Source organism: Amblyraja radiata, chromosome 14 (genome assembly GCF_010909765.2).
Source record: "Amblyraja radiata isolate CabotCenter1 chromosome 14, sAmbRad1.1.pri, whole genome shotgun sequence".
Lineage (NCBI taxonomy): Eukaryota > Metazoa > Chordata > Chondrichthyes > Rajiformes > Rajidae > Amblyraja > Amblyraja radiata.
In genome coordinates this window covers 18237746-18260171 of record NC_045969.1, presented here as the reverse complement: position 1 = coordinate 18260171, position 22426 = coordinate 18237746, and the positions used below count along the sequence as shown (strand labels likewise).

The 22426-nt window shown below is 39.1% G+C and overlaps 1 protein-coding gene across 30 annotated transcripts in view; it reads left to right on the top strand.

Moving 5' to 3' along the window:
* The window catches only part of LOC116980442 (ABI family member 3 binding protein), a 250562-nt gene that overhangs the window by 88053 nt on the left and 140083 nt on the right, over window positions 1-22426 (top strand). For all 30 annotated transcript variants that reach the window (XM_033032679.1, XM_033032666.1, XM_033032680.1 and 27 more), the window contains exons 9-18: window positions 1639-1719; window positions 3985-4029; window positions 4846-4938; window positions 7550-7618; window positions 8852-8920; window positions 9817-9906; window positions 12127-12216; window positions 13816-13896; window positions 17042-17122; window positions 17574-17657. In XM_033032679.1, the coding sequence (XP_032888570.1) occupies window positions 1639-1719; window positions 3985-4029; window positions 4846-4938; window positions 7550-7618; window positions 8852-8920; window positions 9817-9906; window positions 12127-12216; window positions 13816-13896; window positions 17042-17122; window positions 17574-17657 (783 nt within the window). The remainder of the gene's footprint in view (window positions 1-1638; window positions 1720-3984; window positions 4030-4845; window positions 4939-7549; window positions 7619-8851; window positions 8921-9816; window positions 9907-12126; window positions 12217-13815; window positions 13897-17041; window positions 17123-17573; window positions 17658-22426) is intronic.

Sequence of the window (22426 nt, the reverse complement as noted above, 5' to 3'; positions counted from 1 at the left end):
ATGCTGCTGTGGTCAGCAGAGCCTAGGGAAGGGAGGGAGACGGCTCTGTGGGCGTCTGGGACTGACCCATAGCATTTGTCCAGTGTTTTCCCTAGACGGGTGGTGCAGTTGACATACTGGTAGAATCCTTTAAGTGACTTGTCAATTGAACAGTGATTGAAGTCACCCATGATGAATTTGGGGGCGTCCGGAGATATCAGTTCGAGTCTGTCGAGCATATTTCTTATATGTTCTGTAGCAGTGGATGCATTTGCTCTGGGGTGGATATAAACCAGAATGAAAAACAGTTGTGGGAATTCCCTGGGAAGGTAGAAGGGACGCAGGGAGACAGCCAAGAGTCCAATGTCAGGGTTGCACAGTTCTTCTCTGACAACACTGTTTTGCACCAGCGTGGATTGATGTAGAGGCAGACACCACCGCCATGGTGCTTGCCAGTCAGTTCAGTATCACGGTCTAACCTTACAGGAGACCCGAAGCCATCTATGTGCATGCTGTCACTGTTGTCACTCCCAGTCAGCCATGTTTCAGTGAAAGCAAGAATGGAAGCAGTCCAGTATTCATACATGTGAAAAACGTTAGCTTGCAGTTCATCAGTCTTGTTACGCAATGAGCGCACATTAGCAAGGATCACTGAGGGAAGTGCACGGTGCTTACTTTCTCCTCGCCTAAGTCTTGCTTTAATTCCACCCTTCTTCTTCCTCCCCCGTCTCGTTACCTTCTTTCTATTGTTGTGCAGGGTGCCTGTCCGGTCGGTTGGGAGTTTACATTGTAGCTCCTCCGGCAACTTGTCTGTGGCAGGGGCTTGGTGAGAGTGAAAATGCAGCTGAAGTAAAAAGTCCCTGCAGTAAGTAATCCGTTGGTTGTCCGGAAGAGTATATCCATATGATGCAGTGGGCAGATAATCCAAGACGAACAGTAGAAGCATAAGAGTCCATAGTGTCCATGTGAAGTCCATACTTTGGAGCAGTGAACGCAAAAAGCTAGCTGGCTAATTAACGTTAGCTCGTTGGTCTGGTGTGTGGGTGAGGTAGTGGCAACGCCCGCACAAACACACCACGAAAGTACTGAACTATACGGCAGCAGTTGACCGTCAAATCGTCAAATCTAATGCCATTGATTGTCATGGAAAGGTAAATAGACTCTCTCTTTTACTGGAGATTGTCATAGTGTGTTTGCAGATTTGAGGTTTTGCTTCTTGCAACCTAGACAGTTGTGAATGCTACTGAACATTGTGCAGTCAGCAATGAATTTTCCCACTTCTGACATCTATTGAATGGAAGGTAACCGATGAAGCATCTGAGGAATGTGGAGCCTGATTTGGGGAATTTCTGTCATAGTGTTTTGAGGCTGAGATGATTGATTACATCAACCACAAGCATCTCACTTTGTGCTTGGGATGACTCTAGTCATTAGACAATTTTACTCGGACTGTTTGGTGCCACACATGGTCAAATGCACCCTTAATGTCAAACTAAGCTCTTTTATCTATACAAGGATATGAAGAAATCTGGAGCTGAGCGATTCTTAATAAACTTAGAATCAGTGTGCATACCATGGCTGTGTAGCTCGACCCATCTTTAATGGTGTGCCTACAAAATGAACTACAATTCCTGATAAGATTATCAATAATTGTTTCAGGTGGCCAGTCAACTTCAAACAGTGCAGATGTCCATCCTGGGAAAAGTTCATCACCAAAACCTGTTATTACAAGTAAACCAGGTACAGTGATAGATTTACAGTTATTATTGTCACATGTACTGAGATACAGTGCATGAGAACAGCTTTGTTTTGCATGCTATCCGATTTACCATACAGAGGTCAGTCTGAAGGAGTTGAGTATAAGAGCAAAGAGGTCCTTCTGCAGTTGCAGTTGTACAGGGCCTTAGTGAGACCACACCTAGAGTATTGGTCTCCAAATTTGGAGCAGTTTTGGTCTCCAAATTTGAGGAAAGACATTCTTGCTATTGAGGGAGTGCAGCGTAGATTCACAAAGTTAATTCCCGGGACTGTCATATGTTGATAGAACGGAGTGATTGGGCTTGTATACACTGGAATTTAGAAGGATGAGAGGATATCTTATTGAAACATATGAGATTATTAAGGGATTGGAAATGCTAGAGGCAGGAAACATGTTCCCAATGTTGGGGGAGTCCACAGTTTAAGAATAAGGGGTAGGCCATTTAGAATGGAGATAAGGAAAAACTTTTTCACCCAGAGAGTTGTGAATCTGTGAAATTCTTTGCCTCAGAAGACAGTAGAGGCCAATTCTCTGGATGCTTCAAGAGAGAGTTAGATGGAGCTCCTAAAGATAGCAGAGTTCAGGGATATGGGGAGAAGGCAAGAACGGGGTACTGATTGTGAATGATCAGGCATGATTACAATGAACGGCTCGAAGGGCCGAATGATCTATTCCTGCACCTATTCTCTATTGTCTATAACCATGAAGCAAAGTCTATCTTATGGGAAGATATAAAGGAAATTCTGAAAGAATATTGACTTGCCAACTGATTCTTCCAGACAAATTAAACGAGGAAAGTATTTCAGAAAAATATTAACCTGCTGTCTGTACCTTAATGGGCTCCAACATTTTAGTGCCTGCATTAAATATTGGAAAGGTGTTCCATTTTAAATTAATCAGTTTAACTCCCAATCAATGAGCAGGAATGCAGGGGACAGAATGACTGTTACAATTGCAAAAATCAGAAATCCACACAAACTCACCTCCATCATAGCCATTTGTCGTTATAATAAGTTGGTGGCTGGAAAAATCAGCCTTGCCAGAAACAGATATGTAATCACAACATTTTAATAAGGGCATGTGCCTCGTATTTCCACCATTGACAGGATCTATAAGATGTGCTGCCTGAAGAAGGAAGCTAATATCATCAAAGACCCACACCACTTAAGCCATGCTATTCCAGCACTGCTATCATCAAGTTGAAGATACAGGAATCTAAGAATTCCCTCCAGGTTCAAGAATAATTTCATCCCATCAACCATGAGGTTCTTTAACCATCCAACACATCCCTAGCCACAACCCTTACCTCAGCACCGAACCACTATAGACTTTGAAATACTATGGTTGCTCTAGCTACTTTGGGTTTGGCCTGGTTTACTTAGAATAATGGACAATTTATTGTTTACTTACTGTTGTTGTGATTGTCGCAGCAAGTAAGACTCATTGTTCCATTTACTATCCAATGCAGAGATAAATAAACACTCATGATTCTCTTGATTGATAGTTCTCTTCACATTTTCCCAGCTAAACATTTATTTGCATGAGTCAAGTCTCAGGATACTCAGAAGCAGAAGGGAAGGCAAATGAATGCTTTTCCAGCATTCTTTTCCAAGTACATTATTACTCCACCACTAAAATAATTTCCCCAAAGCATAACTTACTTTTCATTGCCCCAGCACCAAATGAGCACCCTGCTGCTCATAACAGGATATATGTCAGTATTATACTGCAGTCTTATAACCCAACTTTTGTCCCCACAATCTAAACAACTGGCCGACCATCAACTGTTCCCCTGCAACTTCACACTGTGATCTAATGGCTCCCAGTTTCCTTTCAGACTATGACTTCAACTGTAGTATCTTGCATCCCTGGTCTTATCAACGATGCAGTATCGCTCATCTGGTCTCACTGTTGACCTTGCAACTACAATGTCTCCCTCCAGCCTCTTTGCTCTCAGCCTGTGACCTACTACCATAGGTTTTCCCAGACAACAACAAGACAAGCTGTCGCACTGAATGACAGCTGGCTAGGAACAGATACATTTTGTTCTGCAGGGGAAAAAAATGCGAGGGCATTTATATATGATCCACCTTTTCAGGATTCCCTATTGCTGCTACTTTCTTGCCTCTCCTTGCCTCTCCAAAATAATAGGATCAATAATTAATTCTGATTTTTATTTTTTTATTTTTTTTATTTTTTAGTATCTTTCAAAAATGAATGCATTGCTTTTGTTCTATTTGACACAGAGCACACTCGTGATCGGTTGCATGACAAGGAAGTCATAAAAAAAGGTAGGATGAATGGAAAATTAAGAGGTGGCAATGCTGTATACTTGCCTCTGGAAATAACAGCCAAACCAGATATTTAAGCAGTAAATTTATGACTCTTGTTTGCCAGGAACACATCTTGTGAATTTGGCCATGTATCCCATGTGATGTTATATTAATTATTATAAATGGACCAAATGCTATCAGTGGAAGAATGTCCAATTTTCCAATTTTCCTATAAGCATCTCTTCTGAGATAACTTAGAATTGAATTTTCCATTAATCTGACATTTTCACAAAGCTAATGAGTATAGTCAGTTTCAGAAATGGAAAAATATATACTCCTTGGCAAAGGAAAAGTATAGTTCTGAGACTGGGAGTTAGCCACATTGCCAAGGAAAAGATTAGCATTTCATCTGACCAACACTATAAATACATTGTCAGGAAGCACTTAATGTTGTCAAGATGTGCAAAGTAGAAATGTTCCATTCTGCAGTTCATCTCTCACCTTCATGAATATCACTGCAGGAAAAAATAAATTTCATTCTAAATTAAGAAAGGGGTAGTAACACAAATTACCAAATGATAAAATAATTAATAGTTATATTGATAGTTAACACATTGCTGTTATTTTATTTCAGATCTTAGAACAAAGACAATTCGCAAATTAAGTTAGCCCATAGAACTGGAACCTAATGACTTTATCATAATAACAAATCTTATGAAACTGTGATTTCATGTCATTTGCTGATAAAGGATGTTAAAGTAACTCTAAAGAAACTTGAGTTGGGGTTTATAAATTAGCTTGTTGTTTTTATAACGTATCATCTTATGTGTGCAGAGACTACAAACACTGTCTCTAAACCAGCACTGAAAAGGAGCAAAACAAGAAAAGCAAATGACAAACCAGCAATGAAGCCCTTGACAACTAAAGGTAATGGCCTGGGTATTGGACTGGATGAAAAGGGATGTCTGGGTAACAACTGGTCATGTTTTACTTTTCAAATCATTTCCTAGGCTCTCTCATACAGATTTACAGCATGAGGCAACCAATCACACCATTGAATGTACATCCTAAAGTCCTCTAGTGAGAATCATCATACTCCAGGGAAACTAGAACTAGGGGACATAGTCGCAGAATAAGGGGGGGCTCTTTTAAAACTGAGATGAGGAAGAACTTCTTCACCCAGAGGGTGGTTAGTTTATGGAATTCACTGCCCCAGGGAGCAGTGGAAGCAGAAACGTTAAATATATTTAAGTCTAAAATAGATGGTTTTTTAGCTGCCAAGGGGATAAGGGGCTACGGGGAGAGGGCAGGGATATGGACCTAGGTATGGTTAGTATAGTAAGACCTGAGTGATCTCCTGGACAAGTGTCGATCGCCTGGATTGGGGTCGGAGAGGAATTTCCCGGATTTTTTTCCTGAATTGGACCTGGGTTTTTATCCGGTTTTTTGCCTCCCCCAGGAGATCACGCGGTTCTTGGGGTGGAGAGAGGTGATAGCGGTATAAAGGGGAGGGTAGTGTCTTGTGTTCTGTGTCTTGTGTCTACTGTTTGTGGGTAAGTGTGTCTGTTTAGTGTTCAGCCATGAGCGAATGGCGGTGCGGGCTCGACGGACCTGGTGGTCTACTCTCGCACCTACTTTCTATGTTTCTATGTTTCTATGTTTCCACTTCCCCCATTGCCACTCCTCCCACCCATCTTCTGAACCTGCCATCTTTCCTTAAGCTCTCCCTCAGTATAAATTCACTAAACTATTTGCAATAACCCCCCCCCTTGTCAGTCTATCACATGGTTCGCCATTCTTTTTATTACAATAATTTATGTGAGCCAGTGAGATTGTTCATTCACCCATTTCCTTCATCACTCCCCTGACTTATTTTCTTTCGGTATCATGAAGAAAAACTCCTCAATTTTTTCACTTACAGTTTCAAAATTTCAACTGTGGAATATCTGACATTCATATGGAACTAGTCTACTAAACCAAAACTAGTCTCCACCTTAAATAGCCAAGACCCCATTAAAATAATTTACCTTGGCTACTTTCCATTATAGCCTCATCTCCACTTTCTGGAGTCTAGATTGTAGATTTGTGTGAATATTGCTCCCAACTGGTTTATCCAGTCGCTGCTAGATCTACTAGAATTCAAAAAGAGAAACAGCACAAAGCCCTACACTCATTTGCAAAGCAGAATTACCATGGACTGCAAATATGAATCCCATATTCACGTGGATGCTGATCTCTAACTGCACCAACTCTTTTGACTCCCCTACCATCTCATAGTTGTAATATTACCTGCCTGATATTTCCTCCTTTATTTTCCTGTGACTAAACTTTGGAAAGACCAAAGCCACTGCCTTTAATCTCAGTCACAAAGTTAGTACATAATCCTGTGACTCCATCCTTTTCATTGGCATTGATCAGCAACTGAACCTTGCTGTTCATAACTATGTCTCATGTTTGACCATATCCTTCAGCCCATTTTTCGTGGTCAGTATTTCCCCACAGCCTAGCCCCAAAACTTTCATCCATGCCATATTACCTCTTGAGCTGGCTACGGCTTGCTTCTTCTCTAAACTCAGCAGCCCATGTCCTAACTTGCACCAAAAAACCCTTCACCTATCAGCAGAGTGCTCTAATATCCTTTAGTGTATCATTGGGCTCAATGCCCAATTTTGTGTGATAACTTTCTTGCAACGTGTCTTGGGACACTTTTAGTTTAGTTTAGAGATACAGCGCAGAAACAGGCCCTTCTGCCCACTGAATCCGCACCGACCAGCGATCCCCGCACATTAACACTATCCTACACACACTAGGGACAATATTTTACATTTTATACCAAGACAATTAACCTGCAAACCTGTACGTCTTTGGAGTGTGTGAGGACACCGAAGATCTTGGAGAAAACTCTCGCAGGTTACGGGGAGAATGTACAAACTCCATATAGGCAGCACCCATAGTCAGGATCGAACCCTGGACCTGGGGCTCTGGCGCTGTCAGGCAGAAACACTTCCGCAGCGCCACCGTGCCGCCCATGTAACTTGATTAACGTAAATTGATTATGATAAAGCATTATATAAGCACGTTGTTCTTGAAGTGCAAAATAAGTAGGTATAATCAGAGACAACTGCAACTTAAGTTCTCACAAATGGAAATTGTGCTACAAAAACTGATGTTTTCTAGCCAACAGATTGCATTTGGAACTTAATTCCCCATACAGTTCTTGGGATGGCCTTGTCCACATTGGAATAACATTTGTTTTTGATATTAAGGTATAATGTTCTTATAAATCTTTTGCATTACGCTCCGGAACTTCAGTGATGCTGTTCCAAACTTTTATTGTAACACAGCTGAGGGCCAAAGGAAACGTAGATGCCAAGTTTCTGTCATTGTTTTGGCATGGAGAGAGGATGGTTTAGTTTGTCAGTCTGAATAATGATAGGACATAAGGGCAAGCTCCCACAGGCTTATACAATCAGTTTTTTTTAAATGGGAATTAAATAATAGCTGTCTTTACAGTCATATGTTCCATTTTGAATTACAGAATCCAAGCTGTCATCCTCAGCCACTCCATCCTTCCCATCAAAACCTATGCTTAATTCTGACAGAACAGGTAAGCCATCAATATTTTTCAGATTCCTAATGTGTATATATATAAAGCTATTCTATGAAGATTATTGGTTAAATAGTATGTTCTTCTATTGTCTATATGTATATATCCAGACAGAAGTAAAACAAACATCTCTGAATATTTGGAATAATTCCAAATCATTTATATGGACATTTTAGTTTGAAGTAACTTGTCTACATGACTATGAACTCGTGATTAAAGAAACTTCCACTACGTGCACAAAGGCATAAATAAAGAAACGCATAGCACTGAAATGAAGATATTATCTGCTTTTCCTCATTTACATTGTTCCAATAGTTCTCGAGACATGATCCAATTTATTTGAACTTATTAATATGTGCAATGCAGTGCCTTTGGGGTCGTTAACCTTTGGCTGTGTAGCATGTATTTCATGAATATAACTGCAATCCTGTTTGGATCTTGCAGAAAGAAATTAATCACTGTGAAGTTATTAATTTGTCAGAGCACAAGACTTAATTGTATTAATTGAGTGCCTCGTTCTCATTGTCTGTGAACTGTGTTCCTTCTGCAATCTTTGAATGTTTGAAGCAAAAATAATTTTGCTCCATTGTTTTAGCATGGTAATTTGATACTTGCATGAAGTGAAAAATTGCAGACAACACCCTGTAACGTCTGGCTAAATAATCTGTTTCTTAATAGCTGTGAAGTTGTAACTGTTCATCATCCTTGTACTTAGACTGACATCACAAATGGCTAACAAAAGAAAATATTTCTCTGTGTTCCTTCTGCAATCTTATTTTTCAGTGTGCTTTGTAGTGCATTTTGGAACCATATTTTATATTTGGCTTTGTAGTGATATTTGCTTGAGGCTCACTTTTTGGTTGTCGCACGTTTTCATGTTTTACCATAATGCCAACAAACTTTTAACATTAATATAGTTTGGTTGCCGGTTGCATTCTATCAAAGGGATATGGAATGGCACCTTGCAGAGATATATACGTCATCATGTATTGCTGCATGGCATGGTATAGTAACGTCGTGTTTATGCAATGCCATGTAACAGAACTCATCATTGTATTTTGCGATTGGATTGCTATGATTCCTTTAATAACTAAAGGTTTTGTTCTCATTGTTATGGCCGACCAAGGTGATTGTGCATGCATTATGCTCAAACTTTGTTTCATTGGAAAATATTGACATTACAAGGAATTGTTATCTTCAATAACTTTACGTTTTTTTCTGCAAAAATTACAGAAATTCAGTTCCCAGTTTTCCTCACTCCAAGCACAGCTTCTGAACATGATACCATGGATGAATTCACAGGTAGCCCTGTTCATCGGAATAACAAGAAGTGTATTATCCGTTAGATAATTCACATTATAAATTGTGAATTATGTCAGGAAATTAATTTTATTAATGTAAACAGTCTTAATTTTTCTAGGCATTAAGATCTAATCTACCAAACTTGGAAATGTAAAATTCTTCGTCTATTATTTATTTCAACGTGAACCAAGTCAGGATTCTTTACCCAAATTACATTTTTTCTTCTTCAGGAAACTATATCCAATAACTGAAACTATATGCAATATTTTTCAATCTGTGTGAGGCTGTATTCTGTTCATGTTTTATTTTTCCACATTTTTGTGGACCATTGCTATAGCCTTTAGCTGAGAGGATGGATGGGTAATTTCTAACAGTGATTGCTAAAATTATGTTATGGATTAATTGCAAAGATGTGAGCAAATTCATTATCACCAGTATTAATTTACTGTGTGGACAGATTACTGGACTACATTAATTATTTCCATAGGAACCTAACTAGAATGAGAAAGTCTGTAATGTGCAGTAATGTTTGAATCTGCATTTTACTATCTCATTAGCTTGCAAGTTGGTGGTTTAAAATATTTGCATCTTTAAATCCTCAATCGTGCATGTGATGTTCTATCAATTACATGGTGTGCTACAACTTCCAGTAATGTTCAACATATTTTGGTTAAGCATATGGTCTGATTAGTAAGCTGGAAACTGAATAGACAACATCAGAATGTTGTAAGTTTTCCCAGAAAACTATTAATAGCGCATGGTGTCAATGTGTTTTTCTCAAGATGCCAATTAGGGTCACTGGAAGTAAAATTTATTCTTTATCCCCATTTTGATAACATTTTTTCGTAACTTGATCAGGAAAATATTTCAACTTAATTTTCTAAAATGCGTTGCAGAACCTGAGATGCCATCTTCTACTAAAATGCCATTCAATATATTAAGAACAACTTCAGACCATACTGATGTGGGCAATCAGGAACTTCCAGGTAGTTTCTATGTGCAGGGGTTCTATTTGCATGAAAGGAAACAAACATAATGTAACATATACAGCTTATTAGTATGAGAATTTCTAAAGATTCATATGTTTCATGTTAATGGTCATGATAAGAATCGTTTGAAATATAAAACCTGCTGTGTCTACCACAATGTATAATGGTAATTAGGGATGGTTTTCAAAGCCAATTAATCAGTAACAAATAATGTGCAGGATGGGATAACATGTATTAGCCATTGAAAGTTGGCATCTGGGGGTCGGTGGCTTTGTCTATTGATGGATCAGGACATGGGCTTCAATTATTGGAAGATGGGAGCCTTAGGTACAATGGGTATGGTGTCATTTTTTGGGTATTCAGTGGGTTGGCAGTCAAGGAGTGGAAAGTAGTGACATAGGTTAATTGGGTAATTGGCTCCCTGGCTGACTAGGAATGTTGATAGGTGGTGGGTAAAGGACCTTTCTTTGGTGGTGTTCCTGTACAGAGCCCAACTGTGGTGGAAGCAACCAAAAACTCGCTCCAGGAACAATGTGTTATATGTTCTCACATTGTTCTACAGCAGTTGCCTTGATGTCTCACAGTGAGAACTGTAACGTTTCTGTAATGATGCGAAATGAATCAGAAATAGAAATGTTTAAGAAGGAACTGCAGATGCTGGAAAATCAAAGGTAGACAAAAATGCTGGAGAAACTCAGCGGGTGAGGCAGCATCTATGGAGCAAAGGAAACCAGAAATAGAAATTGTCACTTTTTCAAGCTTAACACAAAGTTGGAGTAACTCATTGGGTCAGGCAGCAACTATGGAGGGAATGGATAAGCGACATTGTTCAGACTGAGACTGAAAAAGGGCCCTGACCCAAAACATTGCCTATCCATACCCTCCACAAGAGCTGCCTGAACACTGAGTTACTCCAGCATTTGTGTTTTGCCCAAGATTCCGGCATCTGCAGTTCCTTGTGTCTCCAATGTCACTTTTTGCTTAGAATCATGCCCATATATATTCAAATTGTACTGTAATTGTAATTTTATAATTCCCTGAATTGATGCTTTCTTCATACCACAGATTCTGTTCCTAAACACAGCCATTACTAAATGTGTAGCTCTTTCATCACAGAGCTTATTTGTATAACACCCATATCAAATATTAGATTATATGATACTATTAAAATATCAAGGAAGCTGTAGTTGTAATTTTGTGTATGATATAATAAATTGACATTTGGTTTGCCCTGTCCATTGGATGTAAAAGATCCAGTAGGAACAGATTTCATGAAGAATAGGGTTAATTCTCCTCATAGCCTTGATAATAATTATCTGGACTGCTATTATTGGGAACAATTCTGGTTATTATCATATTCCCCCCTCATCATTCTAATTTCCCCAAGTATAGGCCCAGAGTCATCAAATGCTCCTCGTATGTTAGCTCAATCAACCCTAGGATCATTCAAATAAACATCCTGTGAAGCCTCTCCAACACCAGCATATTCTTCCTCGGATATGGGACCCAAAGCTGTTCACAATATCCCAAATGTGGTCTGCTTTAAAAAGCTTTAGCATTATATCCTTACTTTAATATTCTAGTTCTCTAAAAATGAATGCTAACATTGCATTTGCCTTCCTTACTACTGACTCAACCTGCAAATTAATCTCCTCTCATTAATAAAATCGCAAAGGGCCTACTTGAGTATTGTAAGAGCAGTAATTATTATTGTTTTCCAGAATAAGGCATTTGATGGAATAGTTTTAACCAATCATCATTGGGATATTAGTATTCTCTACCTAGTTTGATATGTATCTCGTAACAATTTTTGAAATATCAAGTAATTTGATACACATCATATGTTGACAATTCAATCCAGAAGCTGTCAGCTAATGAAATTATGTTCAAGCATACACCTGCCTTTCGCAGAGGTCAATGTCAGCACTTTTTTTAATATTGAGTAAGCCACTATTTAGCATTTATATGTGAAGAATGTTGAAAGAAGAATACGTTGAAATGCATTGATGTATTTTTGATACTTCATTTTGAATTACTACACGCTCTCAAAATAATTGATTTCAAAACTAACCACTTTATTAGGGGATGTTAGTCCCATCATAAATGTTGTTATTTGAGTCAACTTTATTTTTATTATGATGTTGGATATGATTTATTTTTGCAGTGATATTTTATTTAAATATTCAAAATATTTGTTCTTTTCCACATATCATCCAGAAATTGAGTTGCCATCCTCCAGCAATTCATTTTTAAACCCTCCAGACACTCCATCTGCATTAGATTCCATGGGAACGAAGCAGTTCACAGGTAGTTACATGGATATGAGATTTTTCTTGGACAGCTGCAGCAAGTTGCATGTAATTGTTTATGAGACGTGGCGTGTCCATTCTAATGCTTTCTTAGCTTTAATATACAAGTTCATGATTTCATGGTCTTGAGTGTTTTGACACCTGATACATTGCATGACCAATGCAAAAATACTCTGATTGTGTTTAAAAGTAATCTAATGGAATGTTTGGAATTGATAAATAACAGTTTGGTTGTCTAACGTTTAATCAGTTCACCTGCATGATGTGCAGTACATGGTCAATAAAACCTGGCATGGAAATGAGAAATACAGATGCAACAAATTTGATGGAATATTTTAAGAAATGTATTGGACAATACGAGAACTATACTGCTTGATCCATTTCAGAGATATAAATTTGTGCCTCTAGTTTGCTTTTTAACTCTTTCCATACCAAGAGATTATTTCACCATTTGGTGGACAGGCAATATGTATCTAGGTCTGAACCAGAGGTGTTTGATGCATCTTCAAAAGGCACAAAAATGACCTCCTATTAAGCCACTCTTCCCTTTCAGAAAATTGATTAGCTTCCATTTCCACTGTGAATTTAAACCATTGAAAAGGATATGATAATGAGTCTACGTCTGCACATACAAAATCAGAAAAGAGCTGCCAGACCATCAGCATGGCCTAAACTCGTGATGGCTGGAATCTTGGATTTGTGGCATCCTCTTTCACTTCCACTGCTTTATATCTTCTACAATACAAATAGAGAAAAAATGGCCAATAGAAGAACAATTACTCTGCTTTCTGCCAGAAAGCAATATTCCAGTTTCACAGATCATGACATTAAAGGGCTCTTCTACAGGATACAATTCTGCTTTTTCAACAGAGCTGAAGTGAGTCAGTGCCTACTACATTAATGAGCATTAGCTTCCAGAAACTAGGAAAAGAAGAATTGCATAACATCCAGTCTATTCCTGTTTGCGCAGAGTTTACGTCCACGTCCCTTAGTGTTTGTTAAATTGCAGCATTCTAACAATAGGTATGCTATGTAATTTAATAGACTTGTTAGGTCATCTCATTCAAAAAATGATTCTGCGAAAAATTGTTTGGATCCCAAATGTAAACAAGAAAAACATGAATTATCAGCCATCATCATCTTTATTCACATTTGGTTTATGGTATACCACCAAAACATTCAGTTTTGAGCAATATTGGTATTTATATATTCTATGTATTAATATATGAATATATATGCTTGTATGCCATATATTAATACCGATATTATTCACTGATATTATGTAGTGACTCCATATCTAGAACAAGACTTTTGACTTTCTAAATGCATTCTATTTAACCGGGAGAAGTCATTCCGAAAAGCGTTCCTACGTCTTTTGCAGAAATAATAATTATTTTATTCCACTTCAATTATTTTTACTTGAATTCTCATTTCAAATACCATGTTATGTAACCACAGAGAAAATTATTACCTTTCTGATTTCACACCCATTAATCTGTACCAGCCCACTGCATTGCCAAGCTGCTTCTACCATAGTTGTCATACATCAGTTAATGTGGATGATCACAGTGTTTGTTTTCTCTGAAATAAATTACAGAACCTGAGATGCCACCTACAAGCAGTAAACTTTTCGATCCAACATCTGAACCTGATGACATGGATACACAAACATTCACAGGTAGTTCAGTGATGCATTATAAAATCGTGATGTCTTTTACAATATAATGCATGCATTATATTTCACCTTTCAACAGCATCATTTTTGTCATCTACATCTGCATTTGTATACATAATAGTTTTCAATGAGAGCATGTTGGGTTTTTTTTCAGTTACTTAGTCGGATTTGGGGCTGTTTGCATGATAGGTATTTGTACTTTTCTCAAAAAAAATTATTGGTCCACAAACTGGACTGAAATGTACTGATTTATTGCTACATTTCATGATGGGTTTTTTCCACATTTAATTCATTCCAAAAACTATAAATTGCACAAACCATATTTTCAATCTTTTTTAACAATCTGTATAAATCCTCCCTTTCTATCCTACTCTCAATTCTCACCAGCATTCCTTTTGAAAATTGTCGATAAGTTCATATTCATTTTCATGCAAGTTCTTTTGAACAGGTCTTTTGAAGATACAGAAGGAAACTTGGCTGATTTTCATTTTCCCATTTTACTCCACTCATATGTTTAACTCAGAATTGCACTGCTTGAAAAAATTGTGGCCTATGCTTTTGTTGCTTGTATATTGATGCACTAGTGTGTTGTATTCGAAGCTATTTATCATCTTGTCCATCACAAATAGTAGAACCTGAGGTGAAGTTCACTGCATTCAGAGTTCTGTTGCAGATGTCCTTTTCAAGCATAGGGCCTGTCGCACTTACGTGTCCTTGGCACGCAAATGACGCAACCCCGTCATCGCGTTGAGGCGCACGGGCATCGTATGGCAGCGCGGGGCCAGTCCCACTGAGAAGCGCGGATGGGTATGTAGTTGTGTGTGACATCGCGCGGGTCTCCGAAATTTTTGTAGTGAACGAAAGCAGAATCTTCACGTGCCAACGGCCTGTCGCGTAACTGACAGCCAAAGTGGGACAGGCCCAAGACCCTGGCGCGATGCAATGTCTCACCTCCAACAGCAGCAGAAGCAGGCAAACGATCGCCGAACTCGGCCTGGGGCTCACGGCCGTTGCGGTCTGGATCCGCCCCCACTTCTACACTCAGAGCTGGGCCAAGAATATTGAAGATGGACACAAAATGCAGGAGTAACTCAGCGGGACTGGCAGCATCCCTGGAGAGATGCAATTGGTGACGTTTTGGGTCAAGACCCTTCTTTTCAGACTGAAGAAGAGTCTCGACACGAAACTTCACCCATTGCTTCTCTCCAGAGATGCTGCCGGTCCCACTGAGTTACTCCAGCTTTGTGTCCATCTTCAAATGACGTCACGTGCTCCAGACGGCTGTGTGTACGCATGAAATCGCACGCGACCTTCGTGGGACCGTCGCGGCTCAACGCGACCACAAGGTCGCGTAATTTGCATGCCAAGGACACGTAAGTGGGACAGGCCCTTAAGGATGTGTAAGTTTCATTTCTATCTTATAATAATTTCAAACATTTGGAGCTTTTGAACAAGGACTCAACACATTTTGTTGTTAAAGCTCAGTAATGGTCCAAATGCGACTTCTTCAGCATCTAGTTTGTAGTCCTTTAACCATAAAAATAGGTAATTTCTCATAATCTACTTGCTATTGCATGAAATATATTTGGAGAAAGCTGCACAAGAGGAAATAAGTTAGTAAGGTAAGTAAATTCAATTAAGTAATGTATTCTTTTACTAGTGTACGCTTTGCTTTTAAGCTTTAGGAGGATATCAATGATACTCCATTATGTATTTCAAGAATATCATTGATATCCTCCTAAAGTATCCTCCTAAAGCAGAGTATTTCTTCTTTCGCTTTCCTCAAGACATTGTTTACTAGCTAACCTACAATCCTTTGTTCTGGCATTTGGGCTTTTGAAGAAGTAGAACACAAGATAAATCCAGAAAATGCCAAGACATATTTAGTAGGTATGCAGAGTAAAATAAAATAAATATTCTGTTTAAATGAGCGTGAGGAACAGCATTTATATATATCAACTTCTGTGAAGGTCTATTGCTGTCTTCCAGACTCAACACTGAGTTCGACTATTTCAGATAATCACTCCTCCTGCATATTTACTCTGATTTCCAACATTTTTGCTGATTTCATATTAATTCCACATCATTATTCTACATTTCTACCTCCTTCAAGCTTTTGCTATCATTTATCACCCCTTTTGTCATACAATTTCTCCTGCCTTTCATCCTATCACTGTCTTGCTTTTTGTTCCTTCCTCCCCTTGTCTCTGCATTGACTGACTGTTTCTTTCTATATAAATGCTGCCTGATATGTAATTTCCAGCATTCTACTGCTTTTATTTCAGGTTTCGAGTATAAGCCATGTCCTTGCTTTTGCATTGCAATATAAGCATTATTTCTTACTATTCTGATGGTCATTCAATTACTTCCATTGTTTTGGAGCCAAACTGTGTCGTTATTTTCACTTTCATCATCCGTGCCATTCCTGTATCCTCCTTGTGCAGACTATGTTAGAAGAATTATTGTGGAATCAGGATCTATTGGGCTTCCTTGTCCCAAAAAAACCTTAGTGTCAGTGAGGATAGATGAGGACCAACCAACAACAAGCGAGGACAGAGGAAGGAGAATACAGAATAATTTGGAGGGGAAGGAGCAACATGATGTAAGGGAGGAAAGGCTGTGCATGTTTGAACTGATATGTCAGAGGATAAAGATGCCAGTTCGAATTGAAAAGGGAAAGGATCACCATGAATTGAGCACAGGACAAAAATATATCCATTTATGTAGCCTATTACCATGTCTATTCAAGATTTTCCAATAGTTATAAGAACCGTGGCAAGCACTGCATGAATGCAACTATTCCATCTTAACGTTATTCTGCATGTTGTCACTTTTATTAGTTTAGTAAACTTGTTTGACAGTGCAAAGTGCACGCATGTCTCGTGTTATACATTTATGTTTAATTTCCTTATTAGAGAAGGAACATTTGTCAACTTCCTACTCATTTTGCTGAACTCAGACCTACTTTGCAGAACAGTTGTTGGCTTCAGACCTCTTCCTGTCACTCCTTTTGTGTAGTTTGTGTGGATTTCAGTCTGTGGGATTGATATGTGCTGTGTATCTATGTCTTCTTTAAAACAATGCATTTGATTTTTACCTTTGTTTACAAATTGTCAGTTTTATTTGGTTTCTCTGAAATGCATTACAGAGCCTAAAATACGATACTCCAGCACCTCCTCTCTCAATCCAGTTCCTGAATCAGTTACTATGGACACGGAGATATTACCAGGTAGTTTGACAATGGCTGTTATATAACTGCCTTTTTGAAAGAATAGGCTGCATTTCTTTAAGAAGAAGTGTACTTTACCTTGGAATGCTTTAATGTCAATATGTTGTAATATGCAAAGTAAGTGAAGATAGCGTTGCAAAGCATATTTTATGATCTAGCATCCATAAAGAATTATTCATCTTGCATCAAAGTTAATATTATATTTGCTAGACCTGTTTTTCATGATGAATGACAACTTATGCCTGCAAGTCAATTATTGTCTTTGATCAAACAATATGGGCATTAAACATTATCTGGAATATATTTTACATAGGACAAACTGAATAAGTTTGAGGGTCTTTTAGATATAATTATTTATGTGCTCGGATATTCTTCCATTGAAACTACTGTGGCATCTTATAATATTTGAAATTACAGGCATTTTTCTTTGTTTCTATGAATGATATTACAGAGCTTCCATCCAGTACTAGTTCATTTTCGTCCAGTTCAGATATGGTTTCCAAACCTGATGTCGTGCACACAGAGTGGTTCACAGGTAGATTATTGACTAGAGCATGTTGCGCTGCGTTGCTGTATGTACTGAATTCAGCATATTCATTGTGCACATCATATTTGAATACATGAGTGATGAGTACAATATTGTATTAGTCACCAGTAGTCATCCATGTCATGTGAGCATGTTCCAGCAAAAAGTATGTTGTCTGGTTGATGGCTTTTTCTCAATGTAGTCAAGAATTGGTTTGCTTTTGCAAAGTGCGCAAGTCAGCAAACAGCATGCAAATGAGCACTGATAAGCAACATAATTCAATTATATTTAAAATCTACCTTGCTTGGGCACGACATTATTTTAAATCAAAGTGAATCATTGCTTGGAAGGTCCACGTTTTTGTCTACGTTGTGTCTTGTCCAGCTGGTTACTTCCACTTCGCAGATTATTTTGTGTATTTTTGTGCCTTCTGCTTTAATCACAGAACTAGTGTAAATGATTGTATATGCAGCATGGATTTCATGCATTGTACTTTATTGGTATAGTTGCTATATGGTTTCTAAACTAACATTTAGTCTGTCTACAACTTGCATGAATTGTGCTCTTTGGCGTTTGAAGCATTTCAGTGGACTTAGAGGATGATGAAGGAAAAAAAATCAAATCTGTTAAAAGGTGTTTTCTTCCATTTGGTAAAAAACAAAGTATGAGGAACCATCCTCCAGTGGTGCATTTTACATCTATTCACCCACAACCTCAGCACCTGATAATGTGGATAACAAACAATTCACAGGTAGTTAGTGCATATGAAATAGATATATCTATTATCAATAACAATAATGTGTTGCTCAATATCAACGATATAAGTACTATAGTTACATGTGGGAGACTTCAATGACCATCATCAGTAGCAGCATGGTATTACCACCATAGACTGAGATGGCAGAATCCTGAAGTTCAGAGCTCTGGACTGGATAGCCAGTAAGCAGCAATTGAACCAATACAAGGGATAAGTCTGTACAATCACATCCTTACCAGTGTACCTATTGTAAATGCATCAGTTGATGACAGCGCTGGTACAAGTGACCAATGTGCAGTTCTTGTGTAGCCTAATGGCCCGTTCTCACGGTGCGACCTGACCCAAGACTTAACAAGAGTTTAACATCTGGGAACCTCCTGCGATAACAGTACGGCATTCGTGGACCACCGAGGACCTCCGTGGCGCTATCGTGTAACTTTGTACGGTCGGGAGAAAATTCAAACATTTTTGAATTTCTCCAAGAGTGACTTGAGCACTTTTTTGGTGAGCGTTGCAACATTGTATGAAGCAGATGCCAGTGCGATACCCGTGCGATATCCGTAATGACTCTTGCGGGTACCGTGGGAACTCCTGCGAACGGTAAACCCGGAAGCTTGACAGAGGGGACATAAGGTGAGTAATAGGTATTACAGGGGGCTTGGGGGGTGGAGGAAGGGAAGGGGGGGGGGGGGGGGTGCTCGGGGTGATTACAGTGCTCTCTGGGGTGCGGGAAGAAGGGTCTCGAAAAGCAACTCGCCGATTTGCTCTTAAGACAATTTGCTTGGATTTGAATCTCCCCACAGTACAAGGAAGTAGAGGCAAGGTTGCGCCGTGTGTTGGAAGGAACTGCAGATGCTGCTTTAACCCGAAGATAGACACAAAAAAACTGGAGCACTTCATCGGGTCAAGCAGCATCTCTGGAGAGAATGAATAGGTGACGTTTCGGCTCGAGAGTTTCGGGTCTGAAGAAGGGTCTCCCAACCCGAAACGCCACCTATTCATTCTCTCCCGAGATGCTGCTTGACCCGATGAAGTGCTCCAGTTTTTTTGTGTCTATCTTCGGGTTAAAGCAGCAGCTGCAGTTCCTTCCAACACACGGCGCAACCTTGCCTCTACTTCCTTGTACTGCGGGGAGATTCAAATCGAAGCAATTTGTCTTAAGAGCAAAGCGGCGAGTTGCTTTTCGAGACCCTTCTTCCCGCACCCCAGAGAGCATTGTAATCACCCAGAGCACCCCCCCCCCCCCCCCACCCTTCCCTTCCTCCACCCCCCAAGCCCCCTTTAATACCTATTACTCACCTTATGTCCCCTCTGTCAAGCTTCCGGGTTTACCGTTCGCAGGAGTTCCCACGGTACCCGCAAGAGTCATTACGGATATCGCACGGGTATCGCACTGGCATCTGCGTTCATACAATGTTGCAACGCTCACCAAAAAGTGCTCAAGTCACTCTTGGAGAAATTCAAAAATGTTTGAATTTTCTCCCGACCTTACAAAGTTACACGATAGCGCCACGGAGGTCCTCGGTGGTCCACGAATGCCGTGCTGTTATCGCAGGAGGTTCCCAGATGTCAAACTCTTGTTAGGTCTTGGGTCAGGTCGCACCGTGAGAAAGCCCTTTAAGTCTTGGCTTGATACTGAGTGCATTACCATCATGTTACCTTGTTCTCCAATGTTGCTAAATAATACTGACTCTGAATCGGTCTGGCAATTCAGTATCATGAGGTGAGGTAGACTGTTAGCGGCAGCAGATATGTACATTACCACATTTACCTGCCAGTTACGGTTAGCTTAACTTTTATTCTACTGTTGCAATCAAGCCGAGGATCAACCCTGGTTAAATTAGGGGTGCAAACGGCAGGCGGAGAGCGGCATTTGTTGTCCAAAAAGTGAGATGGTAAACTTATGAAGCTGCAGCAGAAGACAACATGTATGCTAAACATAACATGCAACAGTCTGAACCAACCAGTACATCAGATTATAACTCTGCTGTCCAGACATATCCGGTCATGATTGGTGGTGGTCAATTCAACAGCAGGAGGAGGCTCCAAAAACATTTCATTCCTCCGGATTGGATTGGCCAGGCCCAACACATAAATGCCGAAGACGAGACTCAATGGTGGAAAGATGGAATGAAAAATGAGTCAGCAACGTCATTGTCATCCTGTTGAAAGCTATTCAATATTTATGAGAGAATGTTGCAAGGATTGAGTAAAAGAATTATATTAATTGTTGGAAATAACAGAAACATCTGTTGAGGGACATCCTTAGCTAAAGTTCCAAACCAAATGTTGTAGAAGTTTTTGCATCAGCCATTCTAAGGAGAAAATGTCTGTAGAGGGAAACTTGATGGAGTCTTGCAGTGCAGTTTTTGTCTCCTAATCTGAGGAAAGACATTCTTGCCATAGAGGGAGTACAGAGAAGGTTCACCAGACTGATTCCTGGGATGTCAGGACTTTCATATGAAGAAAGACTGGATAGACTCGGCTTGTACTCGCTAGAATTTAGAAGATTGAGGGGGGATCTTGTAGAAACTTACAAAATTCTTAAGGGGTTGGACAGGCTAGATGTAGGAAGATTGTTCCAGATGTTGGGGAAGTCCAGAACAAGGGGTCACAACTTAAGGATAAGAGGGAAATCTTTTGGGACCGAGATGAGAAAAACATTTTTCACACAGAGAGTGGTGAATCTCTGGAATTCTCTGCCACAGAAGGTAGTTGAGGCCAGTTTATTGGCTATATTTCAGAGGGAGTTAGATGTAGCCCTTGTGGCTAAAGGGATCAGGGGGTATGGATTGAAGGCAGGTACAGGATACTGAGTTGGATGATCAGCCATGATCATATTGAATGGCGGTGCAGGCTCGAAGGGCCAAATGGCCTACTCCTGCACCTGTTTTCTATGTTTCTATGTTTCTATGGACATTGAATGTCATTAAAGTAGTTAATTACGAATTTAAAAAAGTAATTTGCTTAGGTATTTTATTCCTGTCATATCATTGACTTAACAGTTGGAAGATCAGGAGTTGTAAATCCCTGTGCCTGTTGTTTGGCATTGTGTTTGATGAAGTTAATAATGGCAAGTATAACATTGGTCTCCAGCAATATAAATAAGCTGTAACAAAGCATACATTATTTTATTTTATCATTTTAGATATTTATTTGATTCATTTTGACTGAGTGAACAGTGACAGTGAATAGCTTCAATATTGCATTTGTTCAGCCAGTTGGTATGGTAAATATCTCAGGTACTTTGCAAGAGTGTATGAAACAAAATCTTCAAACATCAGTGGCCTTTATATTGGTTAATCAGAGATATCTTGCTTGTGATTGGGAACTAAAATTGACCATTCTTTGTGTGACATTAATGTCCTTGAAATTCCCATTTCCTCAAGTTATGAAACTATGACCTGTGTCTTACGAATAGTTATGATAATTAATTTTACTTTGGAATGAATATTGTAGTGAAAGCTGTTCATGTCCACTATTTGTATCAAATGTGATATTTTCACATATTTTAAAGTACATCACTGTAAAACACTTGGGCTTGCCTGAAATGCACTGCATTGGAACAAATACTTCAAACGAGAAAATATTGTAAATAAATAGTATTTCTAAAATTAATTGACATTCTTTCCCGAATCATCTTACCCTGATAACATTTTATAGATATTTAGAGAAAGTCCATCACTTAGTCATTTTATTATGATATTTTTGAAAGGCACATCATAGAATTCTGTTAAGACTGTGCATTAATTAAAGTATAACCACTTTCACACAGTCAGATCTATTTCTAAAACCATACATCTGTTTCCTCTTCAGCATTAATAATTCTGTGGTCTGTTGATGCATAATTACAAATGTATTAAAGATTGAATAGTATAGAGTTTTGCGTACTATGGAAAAACAAAATATCTAAATGACATAGGAAAGTTGAATTAATGGAATAGTTCAGCTACATTCTTGGTGTCTGTGGTTTGCAGGCATGAGGGGTTGCATCGTATACTTCTGCACCTATTTTCTTATG